This window comes from Canis lupus, chromosome 6 (assembly GCF_011100685.1).
Source record: "Canis lupus familiaris isolate Mischka breed German Shepherd chromosome 6, alternate assembly UU_Cfam_GSD_1.0, whole genome shotgun sequence".
In the NCBI taxonomy this organism is placed as follows: domain Eukaryota; kingdom Metazoa; phylum Chordata; class Mammalia; order Carnivora; family Canidae; genus Canis; species Canis lupus.
In genome coordinates, this window is record NC_049227.1 from 33571495 (window position 1) to 33592883 (window position 21389).

The 21389-nt window shown below is 44.5% G+C and overlaps 1 protein-coding gene across 3 annotated transcripts in view; it reads left to right on the forward strand.

Moving 5' to 3' along the window:
- The window catches only part of USP7 (ubiquitin specific peptidase 7), a 38060-nt gene that overhangs the window by 1009 nt on the left and 15662 nt on the right, over nucleotides 1-21389 (forward strand). For 2 of the 3 annotated variants that reach the window (XR_005360920.1, XM_038540407.1), the window contains exons 2-11: nucleotides 4729-4833; nucleotides 10282-10480; nucleotides 12262-12400; nucleotides 12966-13054; nucleotides 15150-15258; nucleotides 16178-16308; nucleotides 16768-16822; nucleotides 17835-17915; nucleotides 18049-18139; nucleotides 20880-20962. Coding sequence is in view for 2 of the 3 variants with exons in the window: in XM_038540407.1 (XP_038396335.1) it covers nucleotides 4729-4833; nucleotides 10282-10480; nucleotides 12262-12400; nucleotides 12966-13054; nucleotides 15150-15258; nucleotides 16178-16308; nucleotides 16768-16822; nucleotides 17835-17915; nucleotides 18049-18139; nucleotides 20880-20962 (1082 nt within the window). In the remaining variant the exon portion in view is untranslated. Of the gene's footprint in view, nucleotides 1-4728; nucleotides 4834-5555; nucleotides 5732-10281; nucleotides 10481-12261; nucleotides 12401-12965; nucleotides 13055-15149; nucleotides 15259-16177; nucleotides 16309-16767; nucleotides 16823-17834; nucleotides 17916-18048; nucleotides 18140-20879; nucleotides 20963-21389 lie in introns of those variants that run through there. The other variant, XM_038540408.1, reaches the window with a different exon arrangement.

Genomic DNA, 21389 nt, shown 5'->3' on the forward strand with positions numbered 1-21389 from the left:
AGTGTTCTTTGTTGAGTAGGTACTGTGTTATGACCTCACAAATGGAAGTTAGTGGGAAGGGAAGCTGAATATAAGCATGGGCTCCTCAGTAGAAAGAGGAGGAAGTGTATTGGGTCTGTAACCAACCACCCTAGCCTCCTGTGTATTTCTAGTCTTCAGAAAAGGCATTTTGTGTCCTATTGTATATATATTAAAATTGTGCCTCTGGTACTTAAGCTTTACCAGTCTCAAGTAATGGAAATGATCTTTGATTGTATTTGAGTGTCATAAATATATTTTGAAATAATCACTGCTTCTCCCCCTCAGATATTTGGCACATTTGGGACCTTTTGTCTTTTTATTTGAAGCATGCCATATTGTTCTTGGAAGTGCTCACCAAGCATTTTCCCAATCTTATTTGAGACCATTGTGTGTCAAAAAAGTAGTGCTGTGGTTCAGATTTGACCAAATGAGAGTTAACACATTTGGGGAAATTCCAACTAGATGAGACTTAAAATTCAGGAATAGGATCACCGTATGTATAGCAATAAATGCATATACACGCCAATCTTGCACTTCTTTGATGATAATGAAGGAAGCCATTTGAGATATTTCTGGAAGTCTAATACAGAGTTTTTGTGGGCTTTGGGTGCTTTCATCATTGAATTCAGGTCCAGGGATTTACTGTGTCTTAATTAAAAATTTAATCCTCCTGCTGAATTAACTCATTTATGAGGAGCTTTTTTTAACTGGATATTCAGTCCCTTAGGAGCTAGACTTGAGTTGCCAACTTTTTCTACCAAGGCCTTGTGGCAGTTGGTTGGGAGCATCAGTGGGGCCTGTTATTGGCCAGATTCTCATGTACGTGGTGGACCTACCAGGGACTTTTTGTCATTTCACAGCTACTGGCTTGGACCACCATCTTCATGCTTAAGGAGGGTAGAAAAGAGCAAATTGAACAGACCAGTACAGATGTGTAAAAAGGTGGGATATTGCTCAGGAGAACCTCAGTTCAAATGTAGAACTCTCTTACTTTGCCTTTAGGGGCCAACTGATCCTGTCTTATAATTTTTTTTTTAAATTTTTATTTATTTATGATAGTCACAGAGAGAGAGAGGCAGAGACACAGGCAGAGGGAGAAGCAGGCTCCATGCACCGGGAGCCTGATGTGGGATTCGATCCCGGGTCTCCAGGATCGCGCCCTGGGCCAAAGGCAGGCGCCAAACCGCTGCGCCACCCAGGGATCCCCATGATCCTGTCTTAATTAACACTAGAATAGGATCCCTCATTTGTAAAATATTAGATTTTTGTCAGTGCACTGTAGTTAATCCTACTTCCAAAAAACTGTGGCTCACTTTTTTTCCTACCCTACACAGTCAAGTGCTGTGATCCATAGATCTTTTGACTTGGTCTTGATTTGATTTTTTTTTTTTTTTTTTTAAGATTTATTTATTTGAGGGCAGCCCAGGTTGCTCAGTGGTTTAGCGCCACCTTCAGCCCAGGGTGTGATCCTGGAGACCCGGGATCGAGTCCCACGTCAGGCTCCCTGCATGGAGCCTGCTTCTCCCTTTGCCTGTGTCTCTGCCTCTCGCACTCTCTCTCTCTCTCTCTCTCTCTGTGTCTTTCATGAATAAATAAATGAAATCTAAAAAAAAAGATCTATTTATTTGAGAGAAAGAGCACATGAGAGTGCAGGGAGAGGGAGAGGGCAAAGCATACTCCACATTGAGCGTGGAGCCCCATGCAGGGCTTCATCTCACCACCCTGAGATCACAACCTGGCCAAAATCAAGAGTCAGGCACTTAACCAACTGAGCCACCCAGATGCTCCAGTCTGATCTTGATTTTTCTTTTTTTTTTTTAATTACCATAACTCCTGGTTTAAAAAAAAAAAAAGGACTCTTATTTCAAGTATCTTTTAAAGAAGATACCTTGTTTCAGTTATAATCTGAATTCACTTGGATCTCAGAATCTTCAGGATTACAGGTCATTTGGAGAATTCTATGACCTGCTGTGGTTTATAGACTGCTTACATTTACATAGCATCCTTGTTACAGGTGTGATGCTCTATTTTGTATAGAGATTTTTGTTTTTGCAGTCATGCACTAAAAACTGTATTTTAAGGCAATTGTAGTAGGAGAGATTTCAACCGAGGAACTAAATTAAAATACCAGGCATACATCAAGCAAAGTATTTTAAGATTTATGGTATATTCATGTGATGTGAGTCTGTGTATAGTGCAGACTCCTACTACCAGTGCTTCTGGAGAGCCTTTTAATACTTTATGTGCCCTTCCAATGTTTATCATGTAAAGGGAAATGAGAATTTGTTCTTATTCCAACAAACTGTCTTTTATAACCAAAGGTTGCTTAGTATCTTTTTCTTTTTTGTAACTTAGCATAGCTTAGAGAACTTTGCATATGGGTACATTGAGAACTTTTATAAAACACTGCTGCATAATATTTCTATTGGTGGAATGTGCCATAATCTATTTCATAGGGCTTCATAGGGGTTTTTCCTCATAAAATATTTTTTAAAAGATTTTATTTATTTATTCATGACAGACACACACAGAGAGAGGCAGAGACACAGGCAGAGGGAGAAGCAGGCTCCATGCAGGGAGCCTGACGTGGGACTCAATCCCGGGTGTCCAGGATCACACCTTGGGCTGAAGGCAGTGCTAAACCACTGGGCTACGGGAGCTGCCCTAAAATATTTTTAATGATGGTTTGATGTTAATTTAGGATGATAAATGTGTATAAAAGACATTTCAAAGTACCGTATCTTTCATGTTGCTTTTTAAACACATATGTTTTAAGAGTTTAGAGTTTTAGCTAATTAAGCAACTTCAAAAAGGATTTCTCTTCCTCACCCCCCACCCCAGGTTTTTTTTTGTGTGTTTGCGTGAGGGTATGATGGTGGAGGAACCATTTCAAAAATGTATATGTTTGGGGATCCCTGGGTGGCTCAGCGGTTTAGTGCCTGCCTTCAGCCCAGAGCATGATCCTGGAGTCCCAGGATCGAGTCCCGCATCAGGCTCCCTGCATGGAGCCTGCTTCTCCCTCTGCCTGTGTCTCTGCCCCTCTCTCTCCCTGTGTGTCTCTCATGAATAAATAAATAAAATATTTAAAAAAAAAATGTATATGTTTGTTTCTATTTTTATTTTTTTAAGGTTTTTTTTTTTTTTTTTTAATTTATTCATGAGAGACGCAGAGAGAGAGAGGCAGAGACATAGGCAAAGTGAGAAGCAGGCTCCTCGCAGGGAGCCGGATGTGGGACTTGATCCCAGATGCCAGGATCATGCCCTGAGCCAAAGGTAGACTATTCAACCACTGAGCCACCCAGACGTCTGTTTTTAAAAATAACTTTAATACAAGTGTTAATTGTATATATTGATAATAGTTAATAAAACAAGAGTATCAGGATTAGAAGTGACACAAATTTGGTAATACTGGTTTCTTGGCCTCCAAGGATTTCTGAGTTGTGTTTTGAGATGCTTAAGGGGGAAAGACATGGTTTATATTCAGGAATTACTTGAGAGATGTAATCTGATAATTGGGGGTTTGGGAGAGTGTCTAGAGGGGAACGGGGAGGGTGCTGTCCGTGGTGCTGAATCAGACCCGCTGACGATCTGATGGGGGAAATGTTTTGAAAAGTTGAAGGCCTAGGACACACTTAGGTAGCTGTTTTAAAAACCGCATCTCCTATTTGTAGCTGAGACTGTTGATTTCAGTCAGAATGCATACAGGAAACATAAGGGGGCCACATTAGTTGCAGTGAGCTGTTCTGACATGTGGAAGAAGGAGAGGGTTTACATATGAAAGATGGACCCTGTTTGCCACCGAAGGCTATTTAAATCCCAACACTTGACCTAGCATTTTGTTTTGTTTTTTTCCTTTTAAGCCAACGACCTACATCAGTGTAAGAAGATTGCTTTTAAATAGAGATGAGAATGATATTTGCCATTCATTGCTTCAGAGTTTTGAATCCATGCCTTTGATTATATATAAATGTTTGTCAAGCCATATTTCAGCAAGCATTTAGAAATCTGTAGCACATCTTTTTATGTGCTTCTCAATCCTCCTAGGGACCCCCTTTCACATACCTTCTGCCCCACCTCCCCCATTCTGGTTTTTGCATGGATTTATACTTCAGTTACTACAATAATTGTCCAATGGCACTTTAGGACTCACAGTTTTTTGCTGTTTTAAAGCATTAACATGTGGTAGAAAGTTCCATTGCACGTTGCTATGTATGTATTTAGTTAACCATGTTTTTTCTAGGATTGAGTTTTATTTTTATTTTTAAAAGTATTTTATTTATTTGAGAGAGAGAGAGAGAGCACGCATGAGCGGGGAGAGGAACAGTGGGAAGGGGAGAAGTGGGATCCCAGCTGAGCAGGGAGCTTGACCTGAGCTGAAGGCAGACACTTCACTGACTAACCCAGGTGCCTCTTGGGGTTGAGTTTTAATGAGTAGGAAGCCTATTTCAAAATATCATTGCAAATGGAGCAAATGTGGTATACTGGTTGTTCGTGTCCCATTTAGCATTTTGAAAGCAATGAAAATTCGTAGTAAACATATTAGTAAATACCTTTTGGGATAGGGCATGTTTATTATGGCACATTTGGATCATATTAGTGACTAGAAATCGTCAGAAGTACAAATATGTTTTTATTTATTTAATTCAAGACCTAAAGGTAAAAACCATGGAATTTCTTTTTCTTTTTCTTTTTTTTTTTTTTTTAAAGCTGGAGACACAGATGACCCACCAAGAATTACTCAAAACCCTGTTATCAACGGGAATGTAGCCATGAGTGATGGGCACAACAACACAGAGGAAGATATGGAGGATGGTGAGTACTTGTGGTTTGTTTACTTGCATTGGGCAGAAAACAATCAGAAACACATTTCTTCCTTGAGTACTTCTGAGTTTCTTAGGCATAGCTAGTTTTCAGGAGGTCTATATCCGAAGAAAATTTAGGAGCCCGTTTTGGATTTGAATTTCAAGATTACCTGCTTATTTCAGGGTAAGGTGGTTCTCCCCAGCCTAGGCAAGAAGGTTTAAATACAGAAGTTTGTAGCAGATGGGGATTTACTCAGGCTTGCAATTTCCCAGCCACTGTTAGTGTTCAGAACAAGTGTATCTTACTCTCCTTTCCTTTTTATCTGCAGCAAGATACTTCTAGACATTGGAACTTGGGTTTCCATTGCATTCTTACTGTAGTTGTCTGTAGCTGGTAATTCCTCCCCGCTCCCATTAGGTGTGAAATTAGAATCGAGCTTTGGGTTTCATTCTCCCACACTAACTTTTGGTCTATATCTTCTGTGCCAAACGTGTATGCAGAGGTATATGCATGGACATTTTGTGCCCAGGAAATCACTTTCTTTTGAGGCCATTTCTTCTATATAATTTATCAGATAGGTGACCTGTACATTTATTTGCAAGGTCAAAATCGTGAGTCGATAGCAGCCAGTAATCACTTTATGCAGTCCCTGGAATCTTGCAGTGTAATATAAAACCATGTTCTGTCAAAAGCCTGTCCATCAATCCTCATGAGGGTTGTGTCCTTCCCAGGGGAGTAACGGGGCAATTGAAAGGAACCATCAGTCCCGGGCTGCGCCACCAGAAGGACTGCTGTTCAGACCTCCTGCCAAAAGTTCAGCCTCCATGAGAAACTGCAGCCGTAGTTGAGAGTTCTCTCACAGTGCGGTTTACCCCCTGGCAGCTGGCTGAGGCAATATCTGAGGAAGGTAAAGAGGCGTGGTCTAAACCCCGCTGCTTTGTTACCTGTGGAGTGCGCTTCCCACCGTAGATCAAGGGCAACGGTGTGGGTGTGGTCTCTTTGGTTGCTGGGCTCTTGGTTTCATTTCAGACACCGGAGATGCCAAAAGTGATTCAGAGCGTGCAGTTGGGAAGGTGCAGCCAGGCCCGGTGGGCCCGGTGTGAATCAGAGAGGGCTTCCAGTCACTTGAGCAGTAACTGGCTTACCCCAGGCAGAGAGCTCCCTGTCTAGTTCCACAGAGCAATTCTAAACGAATATTTCTGCACGTGTTTTTTTTGGGGGGGGGGAAGGCTTGGGATGAGGCACAGATGTAGATAAAGGGCAGGGTTTCTCTACCTTGGCACTGTTGCCTTTTTGGGCGCATCATTCTTGGTTTTAGGGGTCTGTTCTAGTGTGATCAGATGTCAGTGTCATCCCTGCAGTCATGCCCACTCCCTGCAGTCCCGACAACCAGAAATGTCTCTAGACACAGCCAGGTGTCTCTGGGGGTCCAGATTGCCTCACTTGAGAACCACTGTTAGGAGATTATAGTATACATAAAACCTCTTTCCTTTTGAGGCAATTTTTACTAAATCAGTAGTAATAAGTAATAGTGCCAAACCATAGAACCTAAAAGTGAAAATACTCCCATAGTGAGTTACCAGACAGGTAAAAGGCATTATAGGACAAAGCAGAGTGGTCTTCAGTGGCACTGTATTCCTTCCTGATTTGGGATTTTAGCTGTCTTTTGAAAGGCCCAGGCTAGGAGAGTGAAAAGATTGTCTCTCTATGATGATAAGGGGATGGAAAGGAGATTGTTCTGCTTCTAGGAGTAGAAGCCTTAGTTTAGGGCAGCATTTTCCCAATCCCAATAGGTATTTTGAAACTCTCTTCTGTGGGATGTTAGCATGTGATGAGAAATATTCAGTGGTCTAGGAAGTTGGAGCGGTGTTGGGTCAAGCAAATGTCCATATCATGGAGCTTCTCTGGACTGTCCACACCTTAAAATCTTTTTCCAAAAGACTCGTTTTGTTAGTGATTCCCCAACACTGAACTTTAGAACCCCCTTTGCTGAATCTGCTTTTGACATTGTAAAATAGGGCATGCAATCTGGGAAATATTGGATTAGGCTTATATCTACTGGGCAGAAGGGCCTTTTTTGGGAGGGCAGTTTCTCTACAAAAGTTAAGTAGCTGACAGCACAGGCAGGAATTTGGTTGAGATAGAGCCGTATTTAAAAGTCCTATTAAAAAAAAATATAAAAGTCCTATTAATGGAATTATGAGCAAGAGTCAGAGTCGTTTTCTGGTTGCACTTACTATGCTACTTTGATTTTGGTTTCTTACTCAGTTTTTCCTTAGATAATGATGAGAAGTTTTAGAGTAAATGCAGCCTCTGCAAATGTAGATTATCAGTACCCATGAAACAAAAGTAATTTCTGAGGGCCAACTAGGACTTGCAAAGAATAAAAAATTGAGGTTTGATAAAATTAACTGCAAGAGCGCCATTTGGGGACTCTTTAGGCTAATCTTCTGATTTAAAACAAAAGATTGTATCTTCCTCTACCTTTTTCATGCAACTGGATCCTAGTCTGTTACATTGGCCTTTGCCCTGGGAAGATAAGGTTGGAGTACAAAGGGCATGGTGGACGCTGCTCTGTAAGGGCAAGAGTGGAGGTGGAGGGTAACCAAGTTTTTATGTTGAGAATGTATGGTGACCGCAGGTAGCAGAAACTCCTCATCCTGTCCTTGTCAATAAAAAGAGGCATGGAGTAATGCACTAAATTCAGCATTCAGGCAGGGTATAGAGTCTCTGTTTGGATGAAACACTAATTCTGCAGGATGTGGGGCATCCTTCAGAATCTCAAGTGTACTGCTTTAAGTTTTTTTTTAATTTTGAAGTAATTATATATAGACACAGGGAAGTTGCAAAAATAGGATCTTGGAGTACCTTTTATCTCTTTTCTTGGGCAAAGATGTTTATGGCTCCCGTAATTCCTCATGGGAGTGTGATCAGGCCAGGTCTTTCTGCCAAAGATAGGTTTCAAGTCTGCTCTGCTTTTTTGTAGGCCCTCCTGTCTTGACCTTTTGGTATATAATGTTATTTTTCATTTATGTAATTAGTTTAAAAAGAGTTGAGAGCCATAAGGTGACATTTTTATTCGCATGAAATCTCATGTTAAATGTCCTGGTTGGCATTTTTCAGAAGTAAGTCTGTCCTAAGGGTGTGCCTTGAATGTGAGGTGGAATCTCACATCTAGCTCACATCCATTTGTGTGAGCTGAGCTCTGTGAGGCAGGATGGTGCCAGGCATGGGCTCCTGAACCTCTCTCTGCCTCTGAAGGAAGGGCCTGCCATCTTGTGGATTCGGTACCATGCTGAGTTTTGTTTGGGCCTATTTGATATTTAAGATTAATTTTGGAATTTGACTGAAGTGGGGTAAAACAAAAAGCATTTCTGATGGGCTTTGACTTTTGTCTGTAAAAATGTAATCGTACAGAGAGTGGAATTGTATCTGAAAACAAATGGGTGAGTTAGAAGAGAGGCAGAACTTGGGAACACTGAACACTTTAGGATCTCATGAGTACATGCCCTGAGGTGATTTTTATTTGGTTAATTGCAGTTCTTTGGTCCCCAAAAAAGAGGACCAGTTTTATTGAGATCTGCTTTTGGGGGATATTAAACTCTGGGATATGACATTTTACTTACCAGAGGCAAGGTCACTGTTAAGGTGCCACAGATCTCAGGTCCCGAAACCTGCTGTGCTCATTTTGTGAAACACCTCAGATAAGATAAACCACTTAGCTTCAGCAAGCCTCAGTTTCCTCATCTGTAAAGTGGGAGTACATCTGCACTTGCCTACCTTGCAGAATTGAAATGCTGCTCACATGTGATTTGAGTCTGTGAAATAGTGGCTAAGCCAGTCTAAGACATGACCTTGAACCTATCTCTTGCCTTTTCTATCTTTTTGCCCCTCAAAGGGGTTGAGGTCATACCTACCACTTAATGATGCTTGAGTACATGCTGCATCTCTTAGGTAGGACTCACACCTCCTGAGCAGCCCTTGTTTCTGAAGGGCTGTAGCTCTACATGAGCAGGGCTACATGTAGCAGAAAAATTGGGGATAAAGAATGTTGAAAGAAGGGGTCAGTGCCAAACTCTCAAGCTTACTTTTGGTTCTTATTTCTTTGGTAAAGAATACTACCCTCTCATGAGGATTGATGGACATGTTTTTCTTAAAAGCAAATTCAGATAGTCACAAACATAAGCAATTTCCATACCCCCGAGAAGTCCTTATCCTGAGCACCTGGTTGTCTTGGGGAAATTTGGAGACCGAAGAATGAAGGAGGGCAGTATGTTTTGCTTAACGTGCTCTTACCTCAAGCCTGAGAGTCCCCCTAGGTGCTTCAGTAGCCTGGGGATGAGAGATGCCAAGCCACAAAATGCCTTCCATGTACCTTAGAGTATTCTGGAGACCTACTGTGTCTCTCTGAGATATGGCTCCTGACCTGCCACCCTGTGAACTGTAGCCCTTCTGCAATCAGATAGGTACTGAAACGGAGAGCAAGCATTTAGAGACTTGTATAGAAGTTTGACCTCGTTGTAGCAGCTTCCTGATGTTTTATAAAAGTGCCAGCCGGTAAGATTGGCGCGGTGACCTGGGGAGGGCTGCTCCTTCACATGACTTTGAGAAGCATCCATCTGGACACTGCTGAGGTTGTCAGGGCTAATCAGCAGCCAGTGTCACTTGTAAATGAATAGTCACCGTCAGTCAGAGGTGAAATACGAAAGTGTGACTTTTAATTGAAAGTCTGCTAAGAGAGGCACCATATCAATACATCACTTTCTACTGGAGGAAACCTTAATTCCTTAAATTGGCCTTCACGTCTTGTTGAGTAAATTTAACAATTTTGACGATTCATGTGGATAAGAATACCAATTTCTTTCTCTTTAAGTTAATCCTCCTTAGGGAGTCCAGGCTGGTATTTCACAAAAATTGTGGACTGATGAAGTTAACATTTATTTGGGGGCTCACTTCTTAGCCAGACTTATGTCTCAAACAGTGCTCCCCTGCAGCAGGAGTGGCCGGGGCACTGCTCCCTCTGCACCCACGAGTGCATGGCCCCTTCACTGCTCCTCTCGGGGCCCACCCGGTGGCCTAACACCCAGGCCCACTCCGGCCCACCCCAGCCCGGCACAGGGGAGCAGATGTCACCCGAGCTGCTCCAGGCCTTCTCTGCCAAGCCCGTCTGCTCACCAAGGAGGACTCGGGAATTGCCAGAGTAGAGTAGATGAGTTCTTACCCAACTGTGGGATTGAGGAGAGCCGGCAGGTGTGTGTTAGCCCTCTGGGTTTGGGATTTCACTCACCCAGAAGCTGTGTGTCACCTCACTGTTCTAGCTCATCGGCACTTCCCTCAGAGTCAGGCTCTCGCATTCGGGTCGCCCGCAGTTGGTGGTGGTCCCACGCGGTGTCCCATGGCCGTCGGTGCTGTCTCCCAATGTCCAAGCCCTGTGACTGATGTGGCCTTTTCTTGCAGACACGAGTTGGCGCTCCGAGGCCACGTTTCAGTTCACTGTGGAGCGCTTCAGCAGACTGAGTGAGTCGGTCCTTAGCCCTCCGTGTTTTGTGCGAAATCTGCCATGGAAGATTATGGTGATGCCACGCTTTTATCCAGACAGACCACACCAAAAAAGCGTAGGATTCTTTCTCCAGTGCAATGCTGAATCTGATTCCACGTAAGACAGTTTAAATGATGCGATTACAAACCCACAAATAGTTACGCTACGTGATCGATCAGAGGCCCGATCTGATCGGCCTCTCTGAACTTAACAGTTTTGAATTTCCTTGCTGCCTCTGCATAGCCCTTTTGACATTACATTCGGTGACATACATTTCCCTCTTTAAAATTCACTGGTAGGTATTCTATCCAAACTAGAAAAGGTGTGTGTTGCAACTAAAAACACAAAAGTTCACATGTTAGAATCTACCAGCCCATGGAACATGGAATTGGGGCCCATGTGGCCTGGCTCACCGCTGGACTGCGGGCTTTCCCGTCCTCCCAGAAACTGCCTGAGAGGACAACTGTAGTTAAGGAAGATCCCTCAGGTCCTGCAGCTTCCCCTTCGGTGTGTCAACCAGTTCCTCTGTGTTAAATCAGAAAGTTGGAATCAAAACCTTTGAGGGCTTTATAACAGGAGCCTCTCCAGCTTATTTTAAGAAAATTGTTTTGTTCCTATAATTTTTAAAAAAGAAGTGTGCAATAAAATGTCTTCAAATTGAGAAAAGTCTCCATGGTCCCTTTATTCAGATGAAACCAAAGATAAGAGGCTTCACATTTTCTACCTATTGATTCATTCTCAAAAGTTTGATTCTTCCCTTAATTAAAAACTGTCACTGTTCAGCATCTATCAGAAGCTTAGTTGATATGGTTTGAGAGGGTCACTTGTCCCCCATTGTCCTTCTCGTTCCATGTCGAGGAGCCCATGAGAAGGCTGCTTTCTTGGCCCACGTCTGTCCAGTCACCCCCAGACTGAGGCCCTTTAGAGCACTCATGAAGGCTATTGCCCAAGGGCTCTGGCCCTCGCTGCTCTGTCCAGGTTCCAGGGAACATAGTGCATTTCCTTGGTTTTTTTTACGTGACTATATAAGAAATGCACACGTGATTATGTGCTGCTGCCAGGGCCTGTATGTAGGTTAAATTTTTTCTTCCCATGTTCACATTATGATCTGATTTCTGGTGAGTATTTGGGCTACACTGTAGTCTGACAGACAACTTTAGCCTGACAGTAGTTTGGGAGAACAGTGAGCTGTCTGTGTGCAGTACAGGCGGCCTGCGCCCGCAGCAGCAAAAATGCCAACATCGGCTCTTTCCGCTGAGCCGCGCGCGTCTGCGCTGACATGGATTCGGAACTGTCTTGCCATGTTGCTTCTGGGCAGTTCTCCTTTAGCACCAGGTCCTTAGCGGACCTTTAGAGGGCCGGATCTTTTTGGTTTTCAAATACTGCTCTAGAGGCCCTTTAGTGATCTGTGCCCAACTTGACAGTAGTGGGGACACTTCTGTGGCTGGGATTTGGTGCCCAGCACAGCCCTGCCCCAGAACCTGTGTGTGAGAGGGGGCTCTTGGACGGCATGGCCTTCATCTTTTCATTCTCTTCTTTTCACCTAACACCCTGATCAGATCCTAAAACTACCATGTGATCAGGAAACTAGTCACTCACAGAATCTAAAGACCAGTATCTAAAATGCAAAAATTTCTTTTTTATTGAGACCAATTTAAAAAAATAGCACCTGATTTAAAACTTTTTAAGGAAATAAGACCATAGGTCACGACACTACAGATGGCATAGGGGCACCCCAAACCCTTTTAGATGCTTTCTCCATTAAAGGTAAATGTGCCCCTCCCAAAAAAAAAAAAAAAGAGATAAAAGAAAAACGTGGGCATTTTTGTGTGCTGTGATTTTAAAAGTACAAACATTAGTTAAATAGGTCAACTGAGGCTTAGATTTTCTTTGAACAGGTCGTGGTCTTGCCATGCGCAAGCTGTGCTGAAGATAATAAATTACAGAGACGATGAGAAGTCGTTCAGCCGACGCATTAGCCACTTGTTCTTCCACAAGGAGAATGATTGGGGGTTTTCCAATTTCATGGCCTGGAGCGTAAGTAACCAAGTATTTATGCAGAATGATCTGAGCATTACTCCGTCTTCCCAAGTCCTTCACTCTTCAGAGCCTTCTCTTCATTCTAGAATCAAAACGTGTGCTTCCTAAGTGGGACAGGTGTCCGAAAACGTGTTTTCTCCAGTTTGCTAGCTGAGATTTTTATTTTTAAGCAGCCAACAAGGCAGCATTGGTGGGGCCCCCAAGTGAGGCATAGTTTCGGGGAACCTCCTCAGTTCTTGGTTCTCCAGCGTGGGTTCTTCAGAACCTCTGCAAGCCCTTGCTCTGGAAAGTGGGACTGATGCCTCGGGAGCCATGCCTCAAGGCCGTGCCCTGGCGATGAGCCCCCATTGCCTCCCGCATGCCTCCTACGGGAACCAGGCTCTTACTGATTTTGTTCAGAGGACGCTAGTTAACACAAACCAAACACTGCAAAATTAGCACAATTTGAGGGTTAGAAAAAGTAATGTTTTCCTCTAAGTAGAGGGCACCAGGGTTATTTTCTCTGGAATGAAGTGGGCATTCGTGTGTTCTCATGCAAGTTGGATATTCTTATTTTTTATAGGAAGTGACTGATCCTGAGAAAGGATTTATAGATGATGACAAAGTTACTTTTGAAGTCTTTGTACAGGCGGATGCTCCCCATGGAGTTGCGTAAGTTTTTCTTTAATTGGGTGCTATTAAGAAATGCCTTCTCTGCTGTGGTGAAAGACGCACTAGCATGTTAACAGATGCATATACTTAACAGATACGCACCCTCTCTGCGCTTGCCCCTTGGCACACATATGGGGGATACCCAGCTGTGTCTGCCAACTTCACCTTCGCCCCTTCGCCTGGCATAGTTTATGGAGTGGGTTCTGTCTGCCAGACATTGCTGTGCACTAGGAAGGTGATTGTGGTTGGCAAGACAGCCACAGGTTTCTGTCCTCAAAGAATGTTCAGACTGGTGGGACGGAGGAAGTTCATGCCAGTTCATAAATAACTACAGAGGAAACACCCTGGTTTTATTTTGAGGAAGGCAGGGATGTGAAGGTCTGGGAGTGGCGGGTATGATGAGGAAGCAGAGGAGGAATGATGGGTTGGAGGTGGTGAGCGAGGTGGAGCCGAGGTCGGAGGACCTGCAAGAGAAGCGATTATGCCTCTGTGGTGGCCGGTCTATGTGCCCGAGCAGTGTCCGGCCCTACAGGAAGCGTGGGCTTGGGTTACTTGTCACGGGGAGGGTAAGGGATTGGGACCAGAGAGAGCAACAGGAGCAGAGACACCGGCAGGAAAGTGTGGGGTTGGGCAGCACATCCAGAAGGTGTGGAGGCTGAGCCGAAAGCTGGAATCGGGCTGTGGGGCCCTACTGACTTCAAGGCCCAGGAGTGAGGCCGTCAAGTGCAATCTGGGAAGAAGTTGAGCGGCAGGTGCCAGTTTCTTGCCCACGTCACTTTGTCTTCACGTGGCTCTGGCACGAGTGTGTGTGTGGGATGACCTGGATAGACTGGGACAGAGAGCCGTGGGGCTGCCGAGAAGCAACTGTTACTTGGTCCGGGTCCTGGCTGGTGTGGTCCCGGAGTGTGTTCGGGAGGAATCGAGCTTTTCTTGACTAGCCTTTTCAGAGTTCAAACTGTATTCAGATGTCAGGAGTGGGGGCAAAAGCAAGAAACTAAATTTTTTGTGAGGGCGCTCCCCACCCCCATTTTGAAAACCTTTCCTCTGTTTATGATATACTTCTCTTGACTAAAAAAGTGGATTGGGTTTTTCAGCCTTCCCAATCAAAACAGATTTTTACTTTAGTCTTACCAAAACCTATTCAACCATTATCACCTAAATCTTTGATTATGTTTTTTTTTTTTTTTTGATTATGGTTTTTAAAATAACCTCTATAATGTAGGATTCTTAGATTTTCCTGCCAATTCTTAAAATTATCCACGGATAGGTGCACACACCCACCCACACACTTTAACCAGGGCACTTTGGCACGTGTGAGCGTGTCAGCAAGGTCATGGAGTAACCCCTGGAAGTACTATTGACCCTGACCGCAACCAACAATAAACATCTCTAATGTTGCTCACACTTGATGGCAAATGTGTTTGTGTCTTTGTATTATGTACAGAGGGAGATGGGGAAGGGGGTGGTTTCAACTGGCATTCTCTCTGGCTTATTGTTACGATGGGGGCAGCAAGCAGTGAGGGCTGCTAACTCTGAGAATATGTACCTCTTCTCCTCAGCAACCCCCACCGTAGACTAGGGAAAAAGCACTAGGAGTTGAGAAGCCCAAACTAACACTTGGCCCAGTGTACGTGCCTGTCTCAGCTTTATGTGTATGACTGCAGAAAAGACGGGTTTCGTCTGTTGGCATTTCATGCTGACTCCACACTGGGAGCCAGTACACACGCAGTGGGACCACACTGGGAGCCAGTCTGATAGGATTCAATGACTCCTGTGAGCGGTGATCTTGGGAAAAGGCAGCATTAAGCCGCTTCCTCCAGCACCGGGTTCATGCACTTGGGTGGACAGGGCCCATGACCGTGCTAAGAACTCCTGGCCCTGGTGCCCCTGGCGCCCTGGGGGCCTGGCGGTGAGTTTCTGCCATGGCGGGGTGCGTGGCCGTCGTTCCTGTGTCAGGATGGTGGGAGAGAGGTGATGGTGCACAGCAGTGCGGTGTCGGCCACACGCCGGCGTCTCGCCAGAACACTCCACACACACTGCAGAAGCGAGGAGGTGTCCTGTGCGGTTTTCCCTCAACCTCGAACTGATCTTGTAGGTGGGATTCAAAGAAGCACACGGGCTATGTCGGTTTAAAGAATCAGGGAGCGACTTGTTACATGAACAGCCTGCTGCAGACTTTATTTTTCACAAATCAACTACGAAAGGTAAATGGATGGTATTTCTCTCCCTCAACTTTCCACCCACCCTTTTGCTCAAGTACTGAGGGTCAGGCAGAGAGTCCTGCCCCCCAGCTTTGCCGTGTCTCTCCCAGTACCACAGTGCTGTCTCCAGAGAGGGGCCCCACTTCCAGCGTGTGGAAGCTCGTAAAGCTAACTTGGGTGATCAGACGTTTGCCAGCTAACAGACCTAGCTTTGGCGGGCTCTGTAGCCCCATGATAAAGTTGTTCTTTTTTTTTTTTTTAAATATGAAAGCCATTGGTAGGGACATTTGGGAAGTTTTATATCCAATCTGAATTGAAAAGCCCCTGGCTATGAAGTGTAGTTTTCACTTACAGGTAAAACTTAACGTTCATGAGAATTCTAGTAGAAACCACAGATGTCCCTTGCATCCAGTGTAGCTAGTCGTCTGTCCTAGCTAGTCGTCTGTCCTTTAGGAATGCCGTGTGAACAGCATGGAGCAGTACAGACAACATGTACTCCTGGTCATGGGGGGGCCGCTGGCTGGTCTGCTGGCTTCTCCTGTTCCGTCGGCACAGCACCGTAGCTGCCCCGACAGGATGGTGTGGGGACAGCTGGATGTGGATCATTACAGTGGCACTTAGGTCTTATCACATCTGTTCACGAGTAATGTTAAGCTAAAAAGTGTTGCTCCAAGAGGTATGAACTCAAAGTGGTTCTCTTTGGATGGTGAGCCGTGGGTAATTTTTAAATTCCTTTTTACTTTCTTGTATTTTTTTTTATATTGCCTCTCAAGACTTTCATGATTTAAAAAAAAAAAAAAAAAACTTTCTGCCCTATTTTGGGGGATAGTTAGAAGCCCAACCAACTACCGTAGCCATTGTGATACTAGAAATGTTACTTTCACATAAAATTCCACTTTTATTTCTTAATCAATTATTTTAGGCTGTGTACATGATGCCAACAGAGGGTGATGATTCATCCAAAAGCGTCCCCTTAGCATTACAAAGAGTGTTCTACGAATTACAGCACAGCGATAAGCCTGTAGGAACAAAAAAGCTAACGAAGTCCTTCGGGTATGTATCGGATATCTGCCTTTCTGTTCTGCTTCCTTCTGCAAGGAAGAATAAAGAGCGCATAGTAGGAGAATCCAGAGTGTAGTGTATGCATTTAAGTTTTAAGTCCATCTGAGTGTTTTTATCACCATATTTTTGCTTTGTCCTCTTGGGACATAAAGGCTCTTTTCAGAGTTTTGCTTGAGACCTGATTCTCCACCTGACAGCATCCTCTCACACACAGCAAGGTGTTCAGAACAGGACAAAGCTGTGAAGGTGTTGGTGGCCTGATAAAATCCAATATATCTTTTAATCTGGGCCCCCCAAAATAAATAATCTCAAAAAATGAATTGAAGAATAATGGCCGAGTATGCAGTTTACCCCCCCCCCCCAGTTTACCTTTTTAAGTCTGAGTTGCCTAATTTGTTCTTGCTTGAAATTTGGAAATTTAAATATAAACGTTCCTTTTCTCTTTCCAAGGTGGGAAACTTTAGATAGCTTCATGCAGCACGACGTTCAAGAGCTGTGTCGAGTGGTAAGTTCTGCGCTGTAATCCTGCACTCCTTAACATTGGCTGTTGTGAAGCACTTTCAGAAGTGGTAACCGAGTCAAAGCTCAGGCCTGCTTCACGCCAGTGCAACTCAGATGTGCCCATCCTTTCTCGGGACACAACCAGGCCAGGAAGAAGAGGCAGCATCTGTCTCATTTTCAAGCCAGAAAGCTTGAAAAGAAAATTGTTGGAGAGGGCAGTATGAGGGGAAACTTGGATTTCAGTAGCAATAGGTAGTAGCATCGTTTGAATTTGTTGAGTTGGTACATCTGCCTGAGTTACTAATCGGAGGAACCACAGATCAGCTTAGGTAGCTGTCCCGAGCTCTTGAGCTCTCTGCTTCGCTGTAGAATAGTGCTTCCATTGTTACTCTGTAGCGTCCAGACTCCTGGGCACAGAAGTTCTAACTGAGCAGCCATCTGTACAGGTGATTCTCCCCAGAGCCATCTTTAGGCACTAGCAAAATCCCGTCCTTCCAGTTGTAACCAGAGACACACAGACACACACACAGACACACATACACAACATGAAATGGTTATTCAAGGTGATTGGCTGGGCAAGGTGTGTTTTCTTTTTTGCAGCACTAGCTGGATTGAATCCAGTTCATTAAATATCCATGGACAAACCAGTCAATCCTGTTGACAGGCTCAACCTCATTAATCTCTTGGTGTGGACCAATACGAGTTAAGTTTAGTGCTCAATTTACATGCTTTTCCACAGAGGTAAAATGAATATAAAAAATGCTTCTAAAGGCACTACAGATTACTAATTCATTCCAAAGGCTGTATAGAGGTTAATCTCAACTGTTGCATGTAGATATTTTTGTAAATATCCAACCAAGAAAGAAGACTTTGTATGTTTTCATAATTGCATGCTAAAGGTCATAATATTTATAGTCTAGATCTTCTTTGACCATTGAAATTTCTTAGTCAAGTTTCAAATTATGGTATGTTAATTGAGCATAACATTTTCTTAAAGTCAAAACTTTCTCTTCCAGTTGCTTGATAATGTGGAGAATAAGATGAAAGGCACGTGTGTGGAGGGCACCATACCTAAATTATTCAGAGGCAAAATGGTGGTATGTGGTTACCAGTTTTCACCAATGATTTTATTTTATTTTATTTTTTTTTTCACCAATGATTTTAAACGATTTAAGAATGCTACTATTTTGACAATCAGTACTTAAGCCATCTTATTTTCCTTATTTGTAGTCCTATATCCAGTGCAAAGAAGTAGACTATCGATCTGATAGAAGAGAAGATTATTACGATATCCAGCTAAGTATAAAAGGAAAGAAAAATAGTAAGTTTTGAACGTCATGGCACAACCTTTTGCTAATTTCTGTTTTGGTTTAATACTTCATTTCCCCAAGTGGTTTTTGTTGAAATATGGCACAGCTAGAGAACATTGCCCAGGTGATAGGCGTGCAGCTACCCACGTGCACACAGGCTCGTGCCCGCACACAGGTCAAGCACCTCAGCATTTGCAGCACAGATGTTGGCCCTTCCTGGCCATGACCACCTCTTCTCAAAGGAAACCACTGTTTGGGCTTTTAACACCCCCCCCCCAAAAAAAAAACACCCCCCCCAGGTTATTTTTGCATGTTTAAAATATAAAGATCAGATCGTGTTGGATATAGCCTCTGTTTTACATTTCCTGTGCTCCACATCCTATGGACGAGAGAAGCAATAGTGTGATGTTTTTGCTGCTTTCCAGTATTCCACATGAGGAGTATTCATGGGTGTTTCCAGACCACACCTTCCTTGATATACATTTGGGTTTTCAGGGTGTGGCTGTTGGGCTTGAGGCTCCCCCACTGCTCTTGGGCCCGGCTCCCATATGTGTTTGTGCGTTCACGGTGAGCGTAATTGTTGGCTCTAAGGGGGGGTGTCCATTCAGAACATGTTCATCACACTGAACATCATAGTGGGCGTATGGGGCTGTCTCCGCTTTAATATATGTTCCCCTGAAGGGCAGTCACCTTGTCACCTCTCCAAGTGGTTGCTGGTCTTTGGGATATCTTCTTGAATGTCAGGAATAGTTCCTAGTAACTTAATGTCCTAGTTGACCAGTTCTGTCACCTGTGATTTATGGATCTGTTTCTGTGGATTTACTTTTCTCTCTATTGGGGGCTGTTTTCCGGCTTCCTAGCATGTCTGGGCATCTTCTTGGATGCCTGCTATGGTAATTCTTCTCTCATTGGGTATTGGATGTTCTTGACCTTTGTTCTGGAGCACGTTGAGATGACTTGGACATGGTGTAGTTCTTTGGAGGCTGGTTTTCATGCCGTCAGATGGGAGCTCCACAGTGTTTAGTTAGGGCTACTGGTGCCTACGGCTGGGCAGCGCCATTCTGGGCCTTCTGCCTGGAGCTTCACGTACAAGGAGGCTTTTCACTGTGGGTGGAGGGAGCAGAGCCCCCATTGTCAGGCAGGTGTAAGCTCTGGGGACTGTCATCCTGTCCTGGGCGGTTCCTCCCCTGGCCTCAAATCATGTCATCCTTCTGCTTGCTGATGACCACCCCACAAGGCTCCAGGAGAGCCTTCTACAAACTGCTGCCGCCGTCTTCCTGTGCACTCTGTGCACTACAGAGTCCAGCTGCCTTGGGCCCTCAGGCTCTCAGGAGATAGGGCCCCATTTGGGTTTCTTTCCACACAGTGAGCTGGACAGTTGAAGGGCTTTCTGAGGCTCACAGTCCTGTACCGCCCATGGTCCAGGGTGTGAACTTGTTCAGCGCAGGAGAGAGAGTTGAGCGGGTGCCAGGCGGGGCAGGAACAGGGAGGAGGGGGGTTCCACACCCCACTCTGGATGCTGGCCTGGCTGCAGGTAGAGCCGCTCCCCTATGTGGGGCTCACCTCTGTTCACTCTTTGAGGGGTGCTGCTCCTTTAAGGGCATTTCAGAATTTTAGTGAAATCAAGCCTTTCGTTCTTTGCTTTTTATGTTAAGAACACCTGCCCTGAAGTCATAAGATATTCCCTTAGTTGTTGTTGTTTTATCTTTTCTATGTATACATAATCCACCCAGAATGGTTTTTTTTTTTTTTTTTTTTTTTTTTTTTTTTTTTTTTTTTTTTAAGATTTTATTTATTTATGAGAGAGAGAGGCAGAGGGAGAAGCAGGCTCCATGCAGGGAGCCCGACGTGGGACTCGATCCGGGTCTCCAGGATCAGGCCCTGGGCTGAAGGTGGCACTAAACCGCTGAGCCACCCGGGCTGCCCCCAGAATGGGTTGTATGCATGTGGTAGGATGTCAAGACTGATCCTCCGCATGTGGGTCTCTGGTGAACCCATCACCTTCTCCCCTTGCTCTGCAACTTTGTCAGCAGTCAGGTGTTCATATCTGTGTGGATTTGTTTTTAGACTCTTTCTTCTGGGACATGGGTCATCCTTGCACGAATTCTACACCCTCCCCCACACCCTCCGGCATTACTGTGGTTTAGTTGACCAAATTGTAAGATGTTCACAGCATGCGTTGTGATTTTTCTGGACGTACTATGAAAGGAGCACTCCATCCTAGTGAGCACATCTATGCCTGTACATCGTCCTCTTTGTGTGCGTGTCAGAGCATTTGAGTTCTGATCTCGTAGCGAATTTCATTTACTCAATAGGAGGCTAGCGGCTCTAGTCCCCGTGCTCCCCATGTGGTCCTTAGCCCCAATTCATCTTATTACTTACTGTCCCAGCCTGTCCCTCTCGTCCCCACCTTCCCCTTCTCTACCTGTACTGTCTTGATTATAGCTTTGGTAAGTGTTTGGGTCAAACTGTGCACTTTAATGTTACTTGGTCATGTTAAAGTTAGTAAAACATTTGACTCCACATTATCACTTGCAACACCCTGAAGAAACCGTGTCTGTGTTCTTAGAGGTTCGGGACTCCTGTGGAGCAGTGGCAGGGTCACAGTGGGTGTTGGTGGGTCTCGGGCAGAGGCCAGGAGCTGCGGTTCTCTGCTTTCCTCCAGCAGGCCCAAGTAATCGGGACGGTGGTGTCACCATCAAGACTTTAGTGAAATCATTAGCTGACTTTCTTCTCTTTCTCTCTTTCAAGTATTTGAATCATTCGTGGATTACGTGGCCGTAGAGCAACTAGATGGTGACAATAAATACGACGCCGGGGAACACGGCTTGCAGGTAACGTGGGAACTGTGTGCCACCTTACCTGCCACGGCACTCACTGTGTTTCCACATCCTCTGTGTCACTTGTGGATGAAACAGTTACTTGTACCTTTTCATGTGCTGCTCAACTTTAGAGCTCAAAGGATTTTATTTCTTAGTGCACACACTGTATTTGGGGCCTCCGATTGTGCAGCTGCTCAGGCGGGCCTGGCGCACGAGAGGCCCTGTCCTGGTGCTCTGTGGTGTTGTCTCTGTTGCATCCAAGACCCCGCTCCTCACCTCACTGGTGTCCCTGGGAACTTTCCCTCAGCTTCCTGTTGTTGTAGACTTTCTTATTTGCTTGGGCTCTGCTTTTGCTTGTGGTGTACTTTGGCACATATATGTGTGATGTAGTTAGTTTTCTTGTTTACTTTTAAAGATTTATTTATTCATGAGAGAGTTT